The 19782-nt window shown below is 36.6% G+C and overlaps 1 protein-coding gene across 17 annotated transcripts in view; it reads right to left on the bottom strand.

Annotated features, from left to right (window-relative positions):
• The window catches only part of LOC115214900 (tensin-3), a 930040-nt gene that overhangs the window by 119921 nt on the left and 790337 nt on the right, over positions 1-19782 (bottom strand). For all 17 annotated transcript variants that reach the window (XM_036505648.1, XM_036505645.1, XM_036505643.1 and 14 more), the window contains 4 exons: positions 11871-12058; positions 10017-10100; positions 2589-2762; positions 1558-1760 (listed from right to left, as the gene is read on the bottom strand). In XM_036505648.1, the coding sequence (XP_036361541.1) occupies positions 1558-1760; positions 2589-2762; positions 10017-10100; positions 11871-12058 (649 nt within the window). The remainder of the gene's footprint in view (positions 1-1557; positions 1761-2588; positions 2763-10016; positions 10101-11870; positions 12059-19782) is intronic.

Genomic DNA, 19782 nt, shown 5'->3' with positions numbered 1-19782 from the left:
TTTATCTACATATATATATATAAGATATAAATTTATATGTTTATACGTGTCTTTATACAAAAATATAACACGTGTGTATAAATGTAAACACATATGAACATGTGTGCCTATATATGAGCACCAACTTATTCTAATATGTGTGTGTATATAGTTAAACATTTGTATATACTACAAAGACGCCATACATATGCATACACTGAACGCTTCCAGATCCACCTATGGGTATATATTGGTACAGAGTTGAAAAGTTCTTTTATAATAATAGCGTTATTGTTATATCTTTTTATCGTTGTTATTCCATCATCATCATCAGCATCACTATCATCGTTTCTTTCTGTGGCAGACCAATTCTGGTCGCAGTTACTCAGTGGGAGGAGAACATTTGAATAAACTACAGAAAACTAACATGACACTGAGAGAGAGAGAGAGAGGTGGGAGGGTGTGTGTGAACAGAGAGAGAAAGAGAGAGTTGGGGGGAGGGTGAACAGACAGAGAGATCACCAGAGAGAAAGAAAGAGAGTGATTGATAGAGAGGAAGTAGTTAAATAATAATTTAGGGATGCTGCTTTCTTGTTTAAGGTGGGAGTGAAAGGGAAAGGGGCATTTTATAAAACTGGTTCAACAGTAGATTACTGTATAGTGTTATTATGGCCATGACGTCATGGCAGAGATATTAGTCAACAAGGAGCCAAATGACATCACTAGAATGCTTTTGTTGATGTTGTTTAGTCTAGTACCACTTGGTCATGGGTTCAGTCCCACTATGCAGGCAACCAAAGAAAGCTCTGTCAGTGGATTTGGTAAATGGCAACTGGAAGAAACTTGTCACATGTTTGTGTGTGTCTGTGTGTGTGTGTGTGCCCTTGTCCTGACATCAGGTAATAGTTGTCAAGGGCCATCATAGTTGTACAAGCAAGGTTGCTTGTTTCCAATCTTCTATGAAAAACATGTTTAGAAATGGGAATATATTACGATGCTTGGAAACAGGTGAGTGTTTGGTGACAGGAAGGGCATCCAGCCATAGTAAAAAACTGCCTTAACAAATCCCATTTGACTATACAAGCATGGAAAAGTGGATGGATGGATGGATGATGATGAATATAATAGGCCTATATGTAGGAGTGAGATCATATAGCTCTTGATATCACTGTGATTACCGTGACCGACCAGGCTATCAAATGTTGCTACACATCGCTGGTCACAATGCGCTTTGCATTGTTTTAGCCTTCAAATGATGCCACCTCGCTGGCTAAGCTTTCAGGCCAACAGAAGAAAGAGTGAGAGAAGGTTGTGGCAAAAGAGTACAGTAGGGATCGCCACCAGCTCCTGCCGGAGCCTCGTGGAGCTTTAGGTGTTTTCGCTCAATAAACATTCACAAGACCTGGTCTAGGAATCGAAACCATGATCCTACAACTGTAAGTCTGCTGCCCTAACCACAGGGCCATTGCGCCTCCACAACTCTTGATATAAACAACAGTAAATCAACAGTGTAGATTTCACATTAATAGTCATGCAATGTTTAAATCATCAGATAGTTAGAAAATAAATATTTCTTACCATTACAAGCTTCATCAAGTTCCTGTCTGCTAAACACTAAGCTGCTCTCAGAAATAGCACAGGTATGGAACTGACAACGCCAAATTATCTCGCGTTGGTTTCCCTTAGGTTTTTTGTGATAACATTTGATGAGGACATCTCCACGAAGTGGTATTCCAGGTGATATTGATATCCACACCTTCTGCATGTTGTCAGTGACAGTACTACAATGGATTTAAGTTAAAAGACATATTATTAAAGATACCAGAATGTGAAAAGCAGGGATTGCATGAGAGAGACTGTAAAAGAAGATAAAGCATATGAAGAGTGTCAAAGACTGACGGCTAAATTTATTGCTTCATTTTCCACTTGGAATTAATTCACAGAACCTATGTATTATGTTGTGTTGTTACAGTCTTTGAAAGGTATGTCAAATTTCATGCTTCCAAAAACCAACAGCTAACTAAGGCACCATTTCCGAGACACACCACAACATCAATGTGGCTAATTACACAAGACCAATGAAGTTAATGCAAGGCACAAAGATTTGTATTGAAAAGTCATCAAGTTCAGAGCCTACACTTTGGGAGATCAAATTTGCTCAATTCAATTCAGATACTAAATACTGTACATTTTAATAAAATGCACAAAATGTTCAACACTAAAACAATGAAATAGGAGAACTAAATTTTTGTTTCAATGATTCAGAAAGTTGTGAAATTTGTGACTGTAACTTGTGAATACAGTAATTTTATGGACCTTTTTACGATGGTGGTTTTCCATGCCCAAAGATAACATTGTCATAATCATTTAAGTTAGCATGTCTACACAATTTGATATCTTGGTTTTCTTAATTTAAGCATTACACATAGATTATTATGGCTGCAAACACTGTATAGATGGTACAGGATTGTTCACAGATTGATGTGAGTGAGGTGGTTTGGTTATTTGCCGTTTGGTGGCTCATTTTTTGTCTATCAGAATGTATTTCGTAAATTTCCTGCTTACAGTTATAGAAAAATACATAAGATAAAAGAATGTTTATTACTTACTAGATTCCTGATGTAAACATAGGCTGCATTCCTTGGTAGACCTTAATAAATGGCCGACAGCCCCCTTTGCCATCAAAGTTGGGGACCCCATGGATAAGGATGTGGTGAAGATATAGAGCTTCACTGTTGATGTTGATTGCACTGGATAGTAGACCAGTGAAATAATGAACATACCTGCAAGAGAGAAAAACAAACGTCAGAGCATTAACATATTGGTTTCAAATTTTGGCACAAGGTCAGCAAGTTCAGGGGGAGGGGTAAGTTGCTTACATCAACCCCAGTGTTTAACTGGTATGTATTCTATTGACCCTGAAAAGAAGAAAGACAAATTTGACCTTGGTGGAATTTGAACACCGAATGTAAAGACAGAAGAAACGCTGCTAAGCATTTTGCCCAGTGTGCTAATGATTCTGCCAGCTCACTGCCTTAGAACATTAAAATATTGCTATCTATGCTAGTAAGGTAAAATACACACTGACTCTCACAATTAACTTTTTCCATTTGCTCAACCAAGCGTTTGGGACCAACATATAAAACATCAAACAGAATAAAAACAAATGAGACTATACATGTCAGAAGAAAGTAACAAGTTGTCAAAATACCTTGATATATGGAGGAATAGATAACCCTCTACAAGTAGACACCTCATGGGAAGAAAATTACACAATATCAAACCCATTAAGAGATTGACTGCCCTCCCTTCTCAATACTTTAATCCAGTTGACTAAATGAATAGCAACAGATAGAAAACCTGGTTGATTCAATCTCAGTAGAGTTTGAAATCTGAACTAAAGCTATTGAACGTAAAATGTAGTAAATGTTAATTGTCTCCCTCACAAGGAGTCAACTTAACTGGAGAAAAAGGAGTCCATAATATGGAGACATTTGCAAGATTTTAAACTCCATGGATGAATTTCGCATCCATAGAGTCAACTTATCCGTCACTCACTCTAAATAGTTTTGTTGAGGCAAAATGGTTATGTTGTTAAGTAAATGGTTTTTAACAAGCCATCGACTGCTTCTTTAACTCAAAAGGCTTCTGCTGCTATTATTATAATGATGATGATGATTGTGGAGATGGCAGAAATGCTACAGGCTTTGATAAACTCTCAAAATTATTTAGTTTTATCTCTGTATATTCTGAATTTAAATCCGACCAAAGACAACCTTTGTTTTTCATTCCTCTGGCTACTAAAATATAAACCAGTCATATACTGTGATCAATTCAACAGACTAAATGCTTATTCTTTTTGTATTACCATTATTATCATCATTAGTGCTATTATTTAGAGTCTCAGAATAAATAGATTGGATTGATGATGTATCAGGAAGCCTTATTTGTGTGATGTGTTTATTCCACGTAATGTGGTTCTGCTTTAAAATCCTATCAACTCTATTAATATATAAAATACCAATAAGACTATAGAAGATCAATACAAATGACAATACAGAGAAGGTAAAAAAACAAAGACAAACAAAAGCTTTACAATAGATGCATTGTACTTAGGCAGAAAGTATTGCTATTGTTCAGGATTATTTTCCACTAATAATGGTATGCACATACATACATAAACACACACACACACGCATACATACTTACATACATAATCTACACTAAGTATAAAGAATCAGTTGAAAATACCTGTGAATGCATGTGTGAATATGTGGTGTGTGTGTATAGGTATGCATACATCATTATCATTTCATATTCTCTTTCCATAGACTAGTCATCATGGTTTGGACCAATCATCATGATCCAAGCTGTTTCTTATAGAAAGCCACTGTGCCTTACAACTGTTTCCCATACATATCATTTGGCTAGATCTCTACAGCAGGATGCCCTCCCTAATACCAAACACCTTACAAAGTGTGTTGAGTGGAATTTTTTACAGCACCAACACAAGAGGGGTTGAATAGACTTCAGTGAAACAGGATTAAAGCTAACCTTGCAATATTACACTTTCTTTTCTCTTTTCCTTTCTTGCAAGTTTGTTGAAAACCTCACTAGTTCTGGTGGCATGAATAAAAGTACCCAGTACACGGTAAAGTGGTTGCCATTAGAAAGGGTATCCAGATGTAGAAACTATGCCAAAGCTGACATTAGAGCATGGCATAGCCCTATGGTTTGTTGGATCCTGTCAAACTATGCCAGTATGGAAAATGAATTTAAATGGTGATGGTGGTAATGATGATGAATGAAATATATGTGTGTGTGTGTGTACACTCATACATACATTATATATAGCCTATATATATATATATATACATATATATAGCCTGTGGCACGTAAAAAGCACCCACTACACTCACGGAGTGGTTGGCGTTAGGAAGGGCATCCAGCCGTAGAAACACTGCCAGATCAGACTGGGCCTGATGCAGCCTTCTGGCTTCACAGACCCCAGTTGAACCGTCCAACCCATGCTAGCATGGAAAGTGGACGCTAAATGATGATGATGATGATTGATTATATATATATATATATATATAGAGAGAGAGAGAGGAGAGAGAGAGAGAGAGAGAGAGAGAGAGAGAGAGAGAGAGAGAGAGAGAGAGAGAGAGAGAGAGATAATATTATGTACACACATATATGTACATATTCATATATACATATGAGCAATACACACATTTTCTAACTAGGAAAATGTTCACAGTGACTCCGAAGTTTTACTGGTTGTTGGCTTTGTCAGACAGTCAGAAAAAGTAAATGATTAGCAAAAGAAATATGAGTCTCTACTGAAATGCATTGAGTCGTCTTTCAATTAATCTTGGATTTTGTATTCAACTATACTTAAAAAAGAAAAATACGTACACACACAAACGTATGCACATACAATAATAAACTAATGCTAAAATGAAGTGAATATTAAAAAAAAAAGGGAAGATTAAGAAATTTTAAATACTGTTTGTGTGAATAGGCGTGTATGTTTGTGAGGTTTGAATTATGGTAGGCTACGGTAATTTAATAAACCATAAAAGATATCAAGTTTATTCAACACTAATAGTTACAAGAACATTGACTGCAGCAGTACTTATGACGTTTGTAGTAGCAGCAAAAGTAATTGTAGTAATTGTGGTAATAGTAGGAGTAATAGTATAATAGTAATTACTAGCACACACACACACACACATAAACACAAAGATATATACATAAGGCTATATGATGTTTTTATTACTCTAACCTACAAACTGTATAAAGTTAGTGCTAAAGAGTTGTTATGCATTATCTCCCTTAACAACTTTCCAGCTCTGAGAGAGGTCAGCAGGATTTAAACAGGTTACATTAGCTAGCATTCCCCTAATTCTATTTAACATGCACATATGCACACAAACACACAAGCACAACTATTATGCAATTACTAAACATAGCTAGAAATTATGCATTTGCAAACGCAAGTGCAACGACATAGACACAAACACGCTCATTTTCTTCCCACTTATGTTTTGCTATTTTTCTCCTGCATCAGACACCAACTCCACAGACAACCACATCAATGTCATCAGCCTCTGAGAAATTGAAAAGGTCAGAAGCCTTGCTCTCACTCCACACCTCTATCTTATTTTTAAAAAAAATTCTGGGCAAACCCATACACACAAAGTATATTACAACACAAAATACACTCACACTATTCTACGCATCATAACAGACTGACATATTACTAATGTAATATATAAAACAATAGTTTCATCAATATACATACCACTACACAAATTCACACAGACAGACACATGTATACACAGACAATATTTAACTTTAAATTTACAGACTAATACTAAAATGAAGCGAAAGAAAACTAATGTACTCTTACAAACACACACACACACACATATATATACATAAACACACACACAAAAATGTATATATAAATTCTTTTATTTGTTTCAGTCATTTAACTGTGACCATGCTGGAGCACCAACTTTAATTGAACAAATCAACCCCAGGACTTATTCTTTGTAAGCCTAGTACTTATTCTATTAGTCTCTTTTGCCAAACTGCCAAGTTACGAGGATGTAAACACACCAATATCGGTTGTGAAGCACACAGTGGGGGGGATAAACATATACATATATAAATATACAACTGGCTTCTTTCAGTTTCCGTCTACTAAATCCACTTGCAAGGCTTTGGTCAGCCCGAGGCTATAGTATAAAACACTTGCCCAAGGTGCCACGCAGGACTGAACCCAGAACCATGTGGTTGGTAAGCAAGCTACTTACCACACAAACTATATATACACACACACACACACACACATAACAACCACTAAGCAGTGAGCCAAAGAGGGAACCTGTTTATAGTTGCTCAACATACTAGAAACGATACCCGAATCTCTCAAATCATGCCACACTGTCTTAGAAAAGAACATCTTGGAAACTGTGGTCCTGAAAAGACAGGATAGCCATGACTGGAATGCCTCTGATCATAAGTTAGCTCAATCTGAGATGAGCTGGAGTTAAATAACAACAGCAGCAACCACGGCCAGCAAAAAAACAACAAAAAAAAGACAAGAGACAACCTAAAGTCCCATGGCCAATGACTTGACTGTCTGCACGGCTGGTAACAACAACTAAGCCAGCCTAAGTAGAATAGGATGTAGGTATTTTGTTGTCACACCCTGTCACCTACATAACATAATTACAGTAAACGGACAAATACTCACACACATCTAAGCTTGAAATACACTCTGTAAATGGAACACATACACACAAATATATACATATACAGATATATATATCAAAACACAGACACAACCGTTTAAAGCTGTCAAAAGCTGTAAAACTCAAAGTTAAGTGGATAACAATTTAGACACACACACACACTGTACACCTATACAAATCAACATCTCCAAGTTATATTAAAATTGTTATCAATAAAAAAAAAAGAGATAACTAAATTGAAAGTATAATCATTGATGGAACTTAATGGAACTGTAGGTCATAGCTTTGTCCTAGGGCAAGGCACAATATTAACACTAGCAAACCAACTGGGGTACCATATATGAAAGTTAACATGCAGAGACTAGCATCCAATCTCGTGGGCAAATATGACAGAGATGCAAGAAAAAAAAAAACAGGAATGCAAATCTCATTACTACTGTGTCATTAGGTCCTTTATTCCATCTACCAAGGTATTTAGTTTCGACAGAAACGTAAAAGACATTGAGCCCAGGAAATGTATATACATATCCCAACAATGCAAATATGTAGCAACGCTAATAATGGTTTCTAATTTAGGCACAAGGCCAGCAATTTTGAAGGGCAGGTATAGCTGATTACAGACCCCAGTACTTGACTGACCAATACTAGAGGGATAAAAGGCAAAGCTGACTTCAACAGATTTGAACTCAGAATATAGAACTTTAAATATTGCAGGGCATTTTTTGTCTGATGTTCTTACAATTTTGCCAGTTTGCCACTCTAATAACAATAATAATAATCCTTTCTAGTATAGGCACACAGCTTGAAATTTAGGAGGAGGGGGTAAGTCAATTATATCAACCCTAGTGCGTAACTGGTACTTATTTAATCGATCCCAAAAGGATGAAAAGCAAAGTCAACCTTGGCAGAATTTGAACTCAGAATGTGTAGCAACGGGTGAAGTCCTGCTAAGCATTTCGCCCAGCGTGCTAACGGCCCTGCCAGCTCGTTGCCTTAACGACAATAATAATAATAATAATAATATTGTTTTGTCTTGGTATAAAAGATGGCCTACAGCCAGCAAATATTCTGCTCAATACCACAGATTTGCTTGTCAGTTGTTGACCTTAACCAGTTGAGCATGTCCCGTAGTGGCTGACGATATGTGCATCTCTGATCACGTGCAGAAGTAGTGGAGGAGCATCATAGCCGTGTGTTGAGAGGGATTCTTTGGGGTTTGGATAATTCACCTCTGGAAACATGGGTGTTTCGTTCAACATCCTTAAACAACCCTTATTCAGGGACCTTTTGAGCGGGATGGGTTACTCGACCAGAAGAAAATTCTAACTGGGCCCCACCTGCAAGGTCATGTGTTGTTTATGTTGATATGAGATCACCATGTCGCGCACATATGGTTGTAATGCATGTGCCTAGTGTACCCTTATCAGATGAGTAGTCATGATGGGTATACTGGGCTTCATATATTTTACTCCAGTGTCACTGTAAGGGCCTTCTCCCAGCTAGGACACCTAGGACTACAGGGAAATGCTGAGAACACACTAATCCTCTTGGGTCATTCTTGCCACTTTCAATGTGTATTTTTCTTCATTTTTTTTTCCAGTATTGGTAGCCTATTCTCTAACAGCACCAGCCTTGTAATATTCATCGGGTGGCAAGCTGGCAGAATCGTTAGCACGCTGGGCAAGATGCTTAGCGGTATTTTGTCTGCTGTTACATTCTGGGTTCAAATTCCACTGAGGTTGACTTTGTCTTTCATCCTTTCAGGGTCGATTAAATAAGTACCCGTTATGCACTGGGGTCAATGTAATTGACTTAATCCCTTTGTCTGTCCTTGTTTGTCCCCTCAATGTTTAGCCCCTTGTGGGCAATAAAGAAATTAAATATTCATTTCAACTTTTGACACAAGGCCACAGCAATTTCGGTGGAATGGGTAAGTTGATTACATGAAGCCCAGTACCGAAAAGATGAATGGCAAAGTCAACCTCAGTAGAAATTGAACTCAGAACATAAAGATGGACAGTGTGCTAATGATTCTGCTAGCTCCCACTTTATTACTAATGATAATATTAATATCTCACACTTGCAAAGGCTAGAAACTATTGATTAAGCTGATCTCAATATTCAACTGATATATTATCAAAATCTTGCTATAATGTATGTCAACATACCAATTAGTTTACTAATGTTAAGCAACTATTTTTGCATAAATACAAACATTAATCTTATATTTGCACTAATTATACAAACAAGATTTGAAGAAGGAAAATCAAATGAACACAAAAGACATGAAAACCAACAAACGCTACTGTGAAATTTCTACCAGTGCCATGGTCTGTTGTAATTTGATGATGATGATGATGATGATGATGTACAGATACAATAGTTGCACTGCTAAATCTGTTTTTGTGGTTGCTGTTTAACCCCAGGCCAGCATTGAGTGAGTAGACCTATGGTGTTTCAGTCATAATCATCCTGCTTTTCAGGAATGTCTAGGGCTGTATTATTGAAGAAAGAGAGTGATTTCAGGGAGATTTAGCAATTATTTCTTGCAGGGCGTATGACCATGTAGAGGCTCCTTTGCTAGCCCGTGCAAATTGCTATTCTTATATTTTAATAGAGCTACCAATGGTGCACTGATATTTCAGCAGATACCTATGGTGATCCACTATCCGGGTTTGTTGTTTCCAGAATGTCATGTGCAATAGAGAACAGTAATCCTAAAAAAAACATCCAAGGATAAATGGAAGAAATAATAGAAATATGTTGTCTTACCTTCTCTGTGATGGTTGTGGCAAACCACCAAGTTTGTCATCATAAAATCGCTTCATAGCGAATCTATCAAGAGCTTGGTCTTTGCTGGAAAAAAAAAAAGGAAAATGATGAGTTACAATTAGAATGTGAAACCAACTCCTACATTCCAAGATTGGCAAGCAAGAAGCAGGTAAGTAACAGGTATAGATACAGTTACTTTCTTGAATCATACCGACTCATAAGGGCTGGTTTCCTGGTTTCACGGCATATATATATATTCCCCACCTGGATGCGACCCTGGTCCGTTGCAGGATTAATCATTTTTGCCAGCTGAGGGAACTGGAGCAACATGAAGTGAAGTGTTTTGCTCAAGAATACAATGCATTGCCCAGTCCAGAAATTGAAACCACAATCTTACGATCATGAGTCCAACACTCTAACCACTATGCCACATGCCTCCACAGTAAATAAGTAAGTACTGCCTTGAATCCTAGAACTCATAAGGCGTATAAGTGACCAAAATCACAAGACTTTCCGTAAACAGGACACTGGCTTGTTGCAGGGTCACTCATTTATGGCTAAGTGGACAAGATCTAAGTGAAATGAAGAGTTTTGCTCAAGATCTCAACACACCTCCTGGTCCAGGAATCGAAACCACAATCATGTGATCACGAATGCAAGAATAAAAAAGGGGAACAGCTACATTAAATATTACACATGGAACTAAATGAGGTAATATTAAATATGAACTCACCTGAGATAAATAAAAGAAGTTACAGGTAAGAATGTATGTTCAGTTAAATGTGAAATGCCCCAAGAATAAATTTAACTTTTCTGTGGCAAACTTAGGAATACACAGGTAAATTAACTAAAATCATTAAATGTGATCCTAACTGTGGAAGAAACCTGCAGAAAAGGTAGACCCAGGAAGACAAGGGATGAGGAGGTGAAGCATGACCTTCAAACATTGGGCCTCATGGAGGCAATGACAGGAGACCAAGACCTTTGGAGATATGTTTTGATTGAGAAGACCTGGCTACTAAAGTGAGATTGCAGCCATGGCCGATGCCAGTGTTGCATGTCCAGCCCATTTAAAAGTACCCTTGATGCATTGGGCAATATAATATGCTCGAGAAGACCTTTTGAGTCAAGTAAAACCTGTATCATAGCTGTGGCCAGTGCTGCCTGGCTGGCTTCCATGCCGGAGGTACATAAAATGCACCATCTGAACGTGGTTGATGCTAGTGCTCCCTGACTAGCTCTTGTGCCAGTGGCATGTAAAATGCACCAGCCAAACATAGCCGATGCCAGTGACCCTTGACTAGTTCCCATGCCGGTGGCACATAAAATGCATCATCTGAACATGGTCGATGCTAGGTCCACCTGATTGGCTTCCTGTTAACATGGTTGATGCCAATGCCCCACCAACTGGCTCCCATGCTGGTGGCATGTAAAAAGCACCTACAACACACTTGGAGTGGTTGGCATTAGGAAGGGTACCTAGCTGTAGAAACATTGCCAGATCAGACTGGAACCTGGTGCAGCCGCTGGCTTTCCAGACTTAAGTCAAACCGTCCAACCCATGCCAGCATGGAAAACGGATGTTAAACGAGGATGATGATGACCAGTTCCATTTACAGGTCTGCTAATCCTAGATTGAGCTTGGAACGACATCAAAACTATGTGCTCGAGCAATTTCAATAAAAGCAGGAATAGATAGTGCCAGCAATGACACCAAACTTACATACCAATAATTAGAACTAGTCTAAGTTACACCAAATATAATTTGAATCTACCTGGAATCGATATATCTTGGCCAAGTGTGATGGTAATGTGTTTGGAACAGAGGTAAAAAAAGATATAATTCCAAGTTACCTGGAGCAGATGTTACAGTAGTTCATGTAAGCAGCAGTAACCACGGCAATTCTACCTTTGCCTCCTTTACAATGAATGACAACAATATGCTGAGGGTCAGAATTTAACCAAGAGTCAATAGATTTGCAAATGCTACATAATCGCTCCAGGGGTGGTGCCAGATGATCTGGCCAGCCGAAATCAACAACCTGAAAGAGAAAAAGATAAAGAATTGAAGTAAAATATTGATTTTTATAACAAGTGATGATGATGATATCACACAGAAAGAAGAAAGTTCTTTTACTCGTTTCAGTCATTTGACTGTGGCCATGCTGGAGCACCGCCTTTAGTTGAGAATATTGACCCCAGGACTTATTCTTTGGAAGCCTAGTACTTATTCTATCGATCTCTTTTGCCGAACTGCTAAGTTACAGGGATGTAAACACACCAGCATCGGTTGTCAAGCGATGTTGGGGGGGACAAACACAGACACACAAACATATACACACACACACATACATATATGTATATATATATATATATATATATATATATATATATATACACACACACACACACATACATATATACGATGGGCTTCTTTCAGTTTCCGTCTACCAAATTTACTCACAAGGCTTTGGTCTGCCTGAGGCTATAGTAGAAGACACTTGCCCAAGGTGCCATGCAGTGGGAATGAAGCCAGAACCATGTGGTTCATAACCAAGCTACTTACCACAGAGCCATTCCTACACCTATTTAAAAATTTATCACCCTATACCTATCATGTCAACTTGTGTTACGATAGAATTTGCAAAAGATATTTCTACTCTCATATTTGTTATTTAGGTACATATCATCCCCGATTGAGAAGACCCATGATCAGAGAAATTCTAGCTGTGGTCATTTTGTATATCTAGGGATATACTTGTTTATGTGTTGCTTTTTGAAGGTGGCATGGAGTGATGAGGGAGATTTTAGCAGCTATTTCTAGCAGACCGAGTAAATACATAGATATTCTTGCATTGAAGTAACGATCGCTGAAGTGGTGTTTACTTCTTGGGGTATAAATAATGACACCACTATTAGAGAGATTCATAACAGCTAACACATTGGCGGAAGGAGGAGGAGAGCCCCTCTAACAGAAGATGCTCAACTGACTGGTGATTTCTCAATTAGTCTGGTGGTTTCAGGACATTAAGTATCTTCCGGGCAACAACCTTACAATAAGGCAAACATCCTACCTAAGCAAGAATTAGGTTTAATGTTAAATGAATTGGGAAACACTACATTACAACTGGATGAACTGATTACAAGAAAAGTCTTTTACAATGTAAAATGCTTCAGTTAATCTGATCACTAATCTTTCTTGGTAGAGAAATAAGATTTAACTCATTAGCATTTTACTTGATCCAAATATTCTACCTGTTTTATTTTTGTTTAAACCAGCCAGAACTGGCCTTTTACACCCACCATACAAAGTCATTTTAAAAATGAACATCACATCATTGAAATCTCCAAGCTACAAAACAATAAGCATTACATTTGACAGAATTATCTGAATGCTAAAGGGTTAAATGTTTGGAAAACGATTCCAAAGATTAGTTGCTTTCATTTCTTATTAATTTCTTATAAAATTTCAATGAATCTTTTGGAAACCTATTGGTTTATGTACTGCTTGTTCCAGGTTTTATATCAAATGTTATATAGGTTATATAGGTTATATAGCAATCTTCTATATAACATAAAAGACTGCAGGGTAAAAAAAAAACAAACAAATAAACAAAGAAAACATGTAAAATCTTTTTTAAGAAAATTTCTCCAAAGATATGATATGACCTCTTTTAGATGCCTGATACTGTCTGTCTTTAAATCAGAAAGAAATGTTCAGTTGCCAATAAAGATATCAATGTAAATTTCTTCTGCATCACCCTAATTCTAGCCATTCTACTGTCTGTCTTTAAATCAGAAAGAAATGTTCAGTTGCCAATAAAGATATCAATGTAAATTTCTTCTGCATCACCCTAATTCTAGCCATTCTACTGAAACTAGTTCCACCAACCATAACCAATTATGTCACCTTATCTACCATTTCTAGCAGACCATCTGGGATTATGTATGGTCTTTCACTCATAGATTCTCGTTTATCAACCTTGCAGTGCAGTGTACCAAATTCCAATACATCTTTTGTATACAATCTTTGCATAGACCACCATATGGAGCTGAGCTTCTGTCTGCTCTCTTCTTTCAAACTGAGCAGTACCTCTTTCTTGAAGTTTCTGTGACTCCTGTTACCAGCCATTAATTTAGTCTTGGTTATAGTCTTCTGACTTATGCTGATTATTCTAAACTCTAAACTTCAACTGTCCTATTATTCTGTTTGAAAAACAAGTGACAACACATATCAGAAGGATGTGTTATAATACTATTCCATACAAACAATAACAGCCCCTGCCAACAATCTAACATACCTCCATCAACAGCTTCCCCATGGATATCATAATGGTTTCAACACCTGGGCAGTACCATTCAATCTACCAGTGGTATCAACAGCACTAAAAGAAGTGTTGTTTGGGAACAAACATACCAAAGACAACTAATTCTTTGAACAACACTAAATGATTCTCCTCTAATCAAATGTTCTAGAAAGACTTTTAACTGGGAGTGCTAGCTTCTGAGGTCATGTTTAATGAAGTAAATGGTTAGTTTCTCAGTTTCTCAAGCATTCCTCCCTGGATGCAACACAAGTTCATCACAAGGTTACTCATTTTACTAGCAGAGTGAACTGGAATAACAAGAAATGAAATGTTTTGCTCAAGAACACAATGCATATTCCAGTTCGGTATCAAAATCATCAACTTGCAGTTATGAGTCAAACACCCCAACCACAAAGCCATGCACCTCCACTAATGAAGTAAATAGTGGAAGAATATTAAAAATTTTGAATAGAGTTAAGTGACCTCAAAGCAGTAATCTTAGTCATCTCTTTCTGCTTAACCTTGTAGTCTTGATGTATATTGATAATCCAGATGATTATCAATTCTATTGTTTTCTGTCTGAACAACTAATCTATCTTTCTAGAGGTAGACTTTGCTTTTATAACAAGAAAACAATTTGAATGTACTAAAATCAATTTTTTAAAGCAAGTTCATATTGATGATACATGCTTTTCTACTCTAGGCACAAGGCCTGAAATTTTGGGGGAAGAGGCTAGTTGATTAGATCGACCCCAGTATGCAACTGGTGCTTAATTTATCAACCCCAAAAGGATGAAAGACAAAATCGACTTCACCTTGTGGGCCAATGTTTCTGCCAGCTCGCTGCCTTTGATAATATATTCTGAAGAGTCAATAATTTATGCTAGTAACTAATGGTTTCAAATTTTGGTACAATGCCAACAATGTTAGGGCTAAGGTATTGATTACATCGACCCCAGTGCTCAATTGGTACTTGTTTTCTTAACCTCAAAAGGATGAAAGTCAAAGTCAACTGCAGTGGAATTTGAACTCAGAATGTAGAGAGCCGAATGAAATGCTGCTGAGCAACAATTCTACCAGTTCACCACTTTTATGTTAGTAAATAACAAAAATGCTTTCCTAAGAATAAAATTTCTCGAAGAAGTCTAATGATGTCCACACATGCTTGCCTACTCACACAAACACATCTTTGTATGTATGCATGCATACACACACACAGTGTGTGCATGCATATACACCCATCGACAAACGAAGTGGTCTCTCAAAAGGTATGATTGCTCCTCTCTGACCAGTGAAAAAAACCCAAGCATTAAAATAAACCCCAAACCACAGATTCGAAGAGTTAAAAGATTCACTGTGGAAAGAGCAGCATCATGAAGGATATGTGCTCTCTTGTAAAATTGCTGTGTGTTTCAATGATTTCCTGTGTCAGGCGATCGGAGTACAGGAAAAGCTTTAAGCTGTCTCAGCAGCCCATGTTTGTCAAGTTAATAACAGTCAGCAATAGATTAGAATATCTAGATTAATTGACCAAGAGGTTGGGAGATGGAGAGGTTATAGAAGGTAGAACTTTTAGCAACAAACTCACTTTAGCAAATGCTGACAGAATATACTAACGCATAACACACACACACACACACACACACTCATATTTTAAAACATGTCAGATTGTATTTCCGCCAATATTTTTATATAATTTTACCCATTACACACACACACACATTCATACATATATGTATGTATGTTTGTATGATGTATGTTTGTTTGTATGTATGTATGTATACACAAACACACACACATATACACACACACATACATACATATATATATATACACACACACATACATACATATACACACATACATAGATATAAATACATACAAACATATATATATACACACATACATATATATATACACATACATACATATATATACATACAAACATATATATATATATATACACACATACATATATATATACACATACATACATATATATATATATACACATACATACATATATATATACACACATTTATATATACATACACACATATATATACACATTTATATATACATACACACATATATATACACATTTATATATACATACACATATATACACATACACACATATATACATATATATATACACACACATACATACATATATATATACACACACACATACATACATATATATATATACACACACATACATACATATATATATATATACACACACATACATATATACACACACATACATACACACACACATACATATATATATACACACACATACATATATATATACACACACATACATATATATATACACACATACATATATATATACACACACATACATATATATATATACACACACATACATATATATATACACACACATACATATATATATACACACACATACATATATATATACACACACATACATAATATATATATATACACACACACACACACAAACAAACACACGAAAAAATATGTTAAAATGTATGAATAATAATCACATGATATCTTAGAAAGAGACTAAACTCAAATTTCAAGTAGTATCATAAATCGTTTCTTTAAAATTCTAAATTTTCTGTATTTTTTCCTAGCAAAAAAAAAAAAAAGGCTAATGTATTAAAAGAATGGAACTAACACATGATCTTTTAGACAAAGTATCCAGCACTGTAAATGGACAACAGTTTGTGCTGTGTCAGAAACTGTGTGGCCAATGACTTAAGTGTGAGTTATACACAAGAGACTAAGTTGCTATGTTGGAAACTAGAAATAACCATGTGTTTGGGCAAATCACTTTTATCTTATCCTCCTCATCATCAGAATATAGTAGTAGTAGTAGTAATAATAATGATGAAGTTATTGTGTATAGTTCTCAGGTGCACTACAACTCATCAAAGGCGCATGTATACAGTACATAGAATTATGTACAAAAGTCAGGAAAAGTTATGTATATTGTGTATGAGTCATAATATACAAGTGTGCATGTGTATGGAGTGGGGTGGATATCAGGTGTAGTGTTGGTGAATTTCAGGAAGCATGGAGGTTTTAAAGGATGCAATGTCTGGGCAACTAACAACTGATGCAGGTAGAGTTTGTTCCATGCTTCAGCAACTCTGAGTGTGAAAAAATGATTTTGAAAGTCATGGGAGCTGTGCTGTTTTCAGACTTTGTATGCATGAAGGTGCATAGATTAGTGGTTAGAGCGTCGAACTTACGACCGTGAGGTTGTGAGTTTGAATCCTGGACTGGGCTGCATGTTGTGTTCTTGAGCAAGACACTTTATTTCACATTGCTCAGTTCACTCAGCTGTAGAAATGAGTTGCAACATCACTGGTGCCAAGCTGTATCCGCTTTTGCCTCTCCCTTGGATAACATCGGTGGCATGCAGCAAGGAGGCTGGTATGCATGGCGACTGCTGGGCTTCCATAAACAACCTTGCCCGGACTTGTGCCTGGGAGGGTAACTTTCTAGGTGCAATCCCATGGTCATTCGTGACCAAAGGGGGTCTCTGATGCATGCCCATGTGTATTAGACACATGGAGCTCAAAAAGGTGTTCAAAGTGGTTGTTGGTGTGATAGTTGTCCTTCCTATTGTCAATCCTCAACTGTTTCCACAGGAGGCTGGATGATGTATGATGGTGATGCTCATTTAGTACCATCACATGATGTCTCAACAAGAGAGCACACAAACATAACATACATGCATAAATATATATATATATATATATATATATATATATAATACTTGTATTTCAAAGGGCCAGCCATGCTACATTCTGTGTCACACTGAATCTCCTTGAGAACTATGTTGATGATATGCGTGTCAGTGGAGCATGCATATCAACTTGCATGTTAATTTCATGAGGAGGTTGTTACACTGATCATATCGACTGGAACATATCGTAACCTCCAGGGTACCACTTGTTTTATATATATATATATATATATAATGGGCTTCTTTCAATTTCCATATGCCAAACCCACTCACAAGGCTTTGATCTATGCTTGCTGTAGCAGAAGACACTTGCCCAAGATGCCATGCAGAGGGACTGGACCCAAGACTTCATGACTGAGAAATAAGCTTCTTAATCACACAAACATGCCTCAGGGCATGCATGCATCCCCCCCCCCATATACATATATATAATATCAGGATAATAAAGATTTTAGAAATTTTTACTACCAGTGGCCTAGTGTACAGAAAAATTAGTCAAAATACAGTGTACATTTAAACACATTAAGAGGTATCCATCATAGGACTCCCTTATGCTAGAAGGAACAGCTAAAGTCCAAACCACTAATTAGGGATAAATTCTCAAAGGGAATGAAAGATAAAAACATTTAATGGCTGGACATTTATAGATGGTAAATGCTTTTATTTTTCATTCCCTTCGAGAATTTATATATATATATATATATATATATATATGAAGAAATCTGTTTAAATTCCAACCATTGAACCAAATCAACATTACATACTGAGTGGAATTTTAGGTTCCTTATTGATTTTCATTAAGGTATAGAAACCGGTAGGTAAAGAGTTTGTAGCAAAGCCCCTCCCTTACTGACCATCAAACTAATCACATGAAACCTGATAGAAAGACCGGAGTAAATACATCAACACTGTAAACACCCGAAAGTAATCAAGCCAGTATGACAACAACCACAACAACAAAATACCACTAACAACCTGCTTATTTGATTAACTCTTGCTGACCACCTCCACTTTGCTAAGCTTTCCAACCCCACCCACCAACACACTAAACCATTTATTAATTCAATTGAGTGTAATCTAATGGCTGGGCATTTATTATCATTATTATTATTATTATTATAAACTATTGGGAAGTAATTAGTAAGTAGACTGGTCTCCACTGGTGTGATGTAGTCCAAAGCCAAATATGTTGAAGTGGTTAAACTCGTGTGTTATACACACACAAAAAAAAAAAAAAGAAAACTAACTTTCAGTAAACAAGACTGGATAATGGTGAGAAGTGTATACTACAGTACACTGTCATCACATCCCCTGTTTTCCATATGACTAATAGGCTAACAAGGTAAAGAGTATATTGACAGACATTGATGATGATGATGATGATAAAAACAAAAAATACTTTCTTGCAAAATAAACATACGTTAATGAATCAATTATTTTTCTACAAGAAGTGAAATAATGAACAGTAATTTTGAACGGATATTGTAGAAATACTTTAATGGGTTAGAATATAAATATATAAATTGGTCTGTTGCCATTGAGAATAAAGAGAACACAAGGGTGGGTGGGCCCTTCCAATTACACAAACACACAAACCATATACATACATATATATATATATATATATATATATATATAGATATATATATATATATATATAGAGAGAGAGAGAGACAGAGAGAGAGAGAGAGAGAGAGAGAGAGAGAGT

The sequence above is a fragment of the Octopus sinensis genome, linkage group LG8 (genome assembly GCF_006345805.1).
Source record: "Octopus sinensis linkage group LG8, ASM634580v1, whole genome shotgun sequence".
Taxonomy (NCBI): Eukaryota; Metazoa; Mollusca; class Cephalopoda; order Octopoda; family Octopodidae; genus Octopus; species Octopus sinensis.
This window is presented reverse-complemented; position numbering and strand designations above follow the sequence as displayed.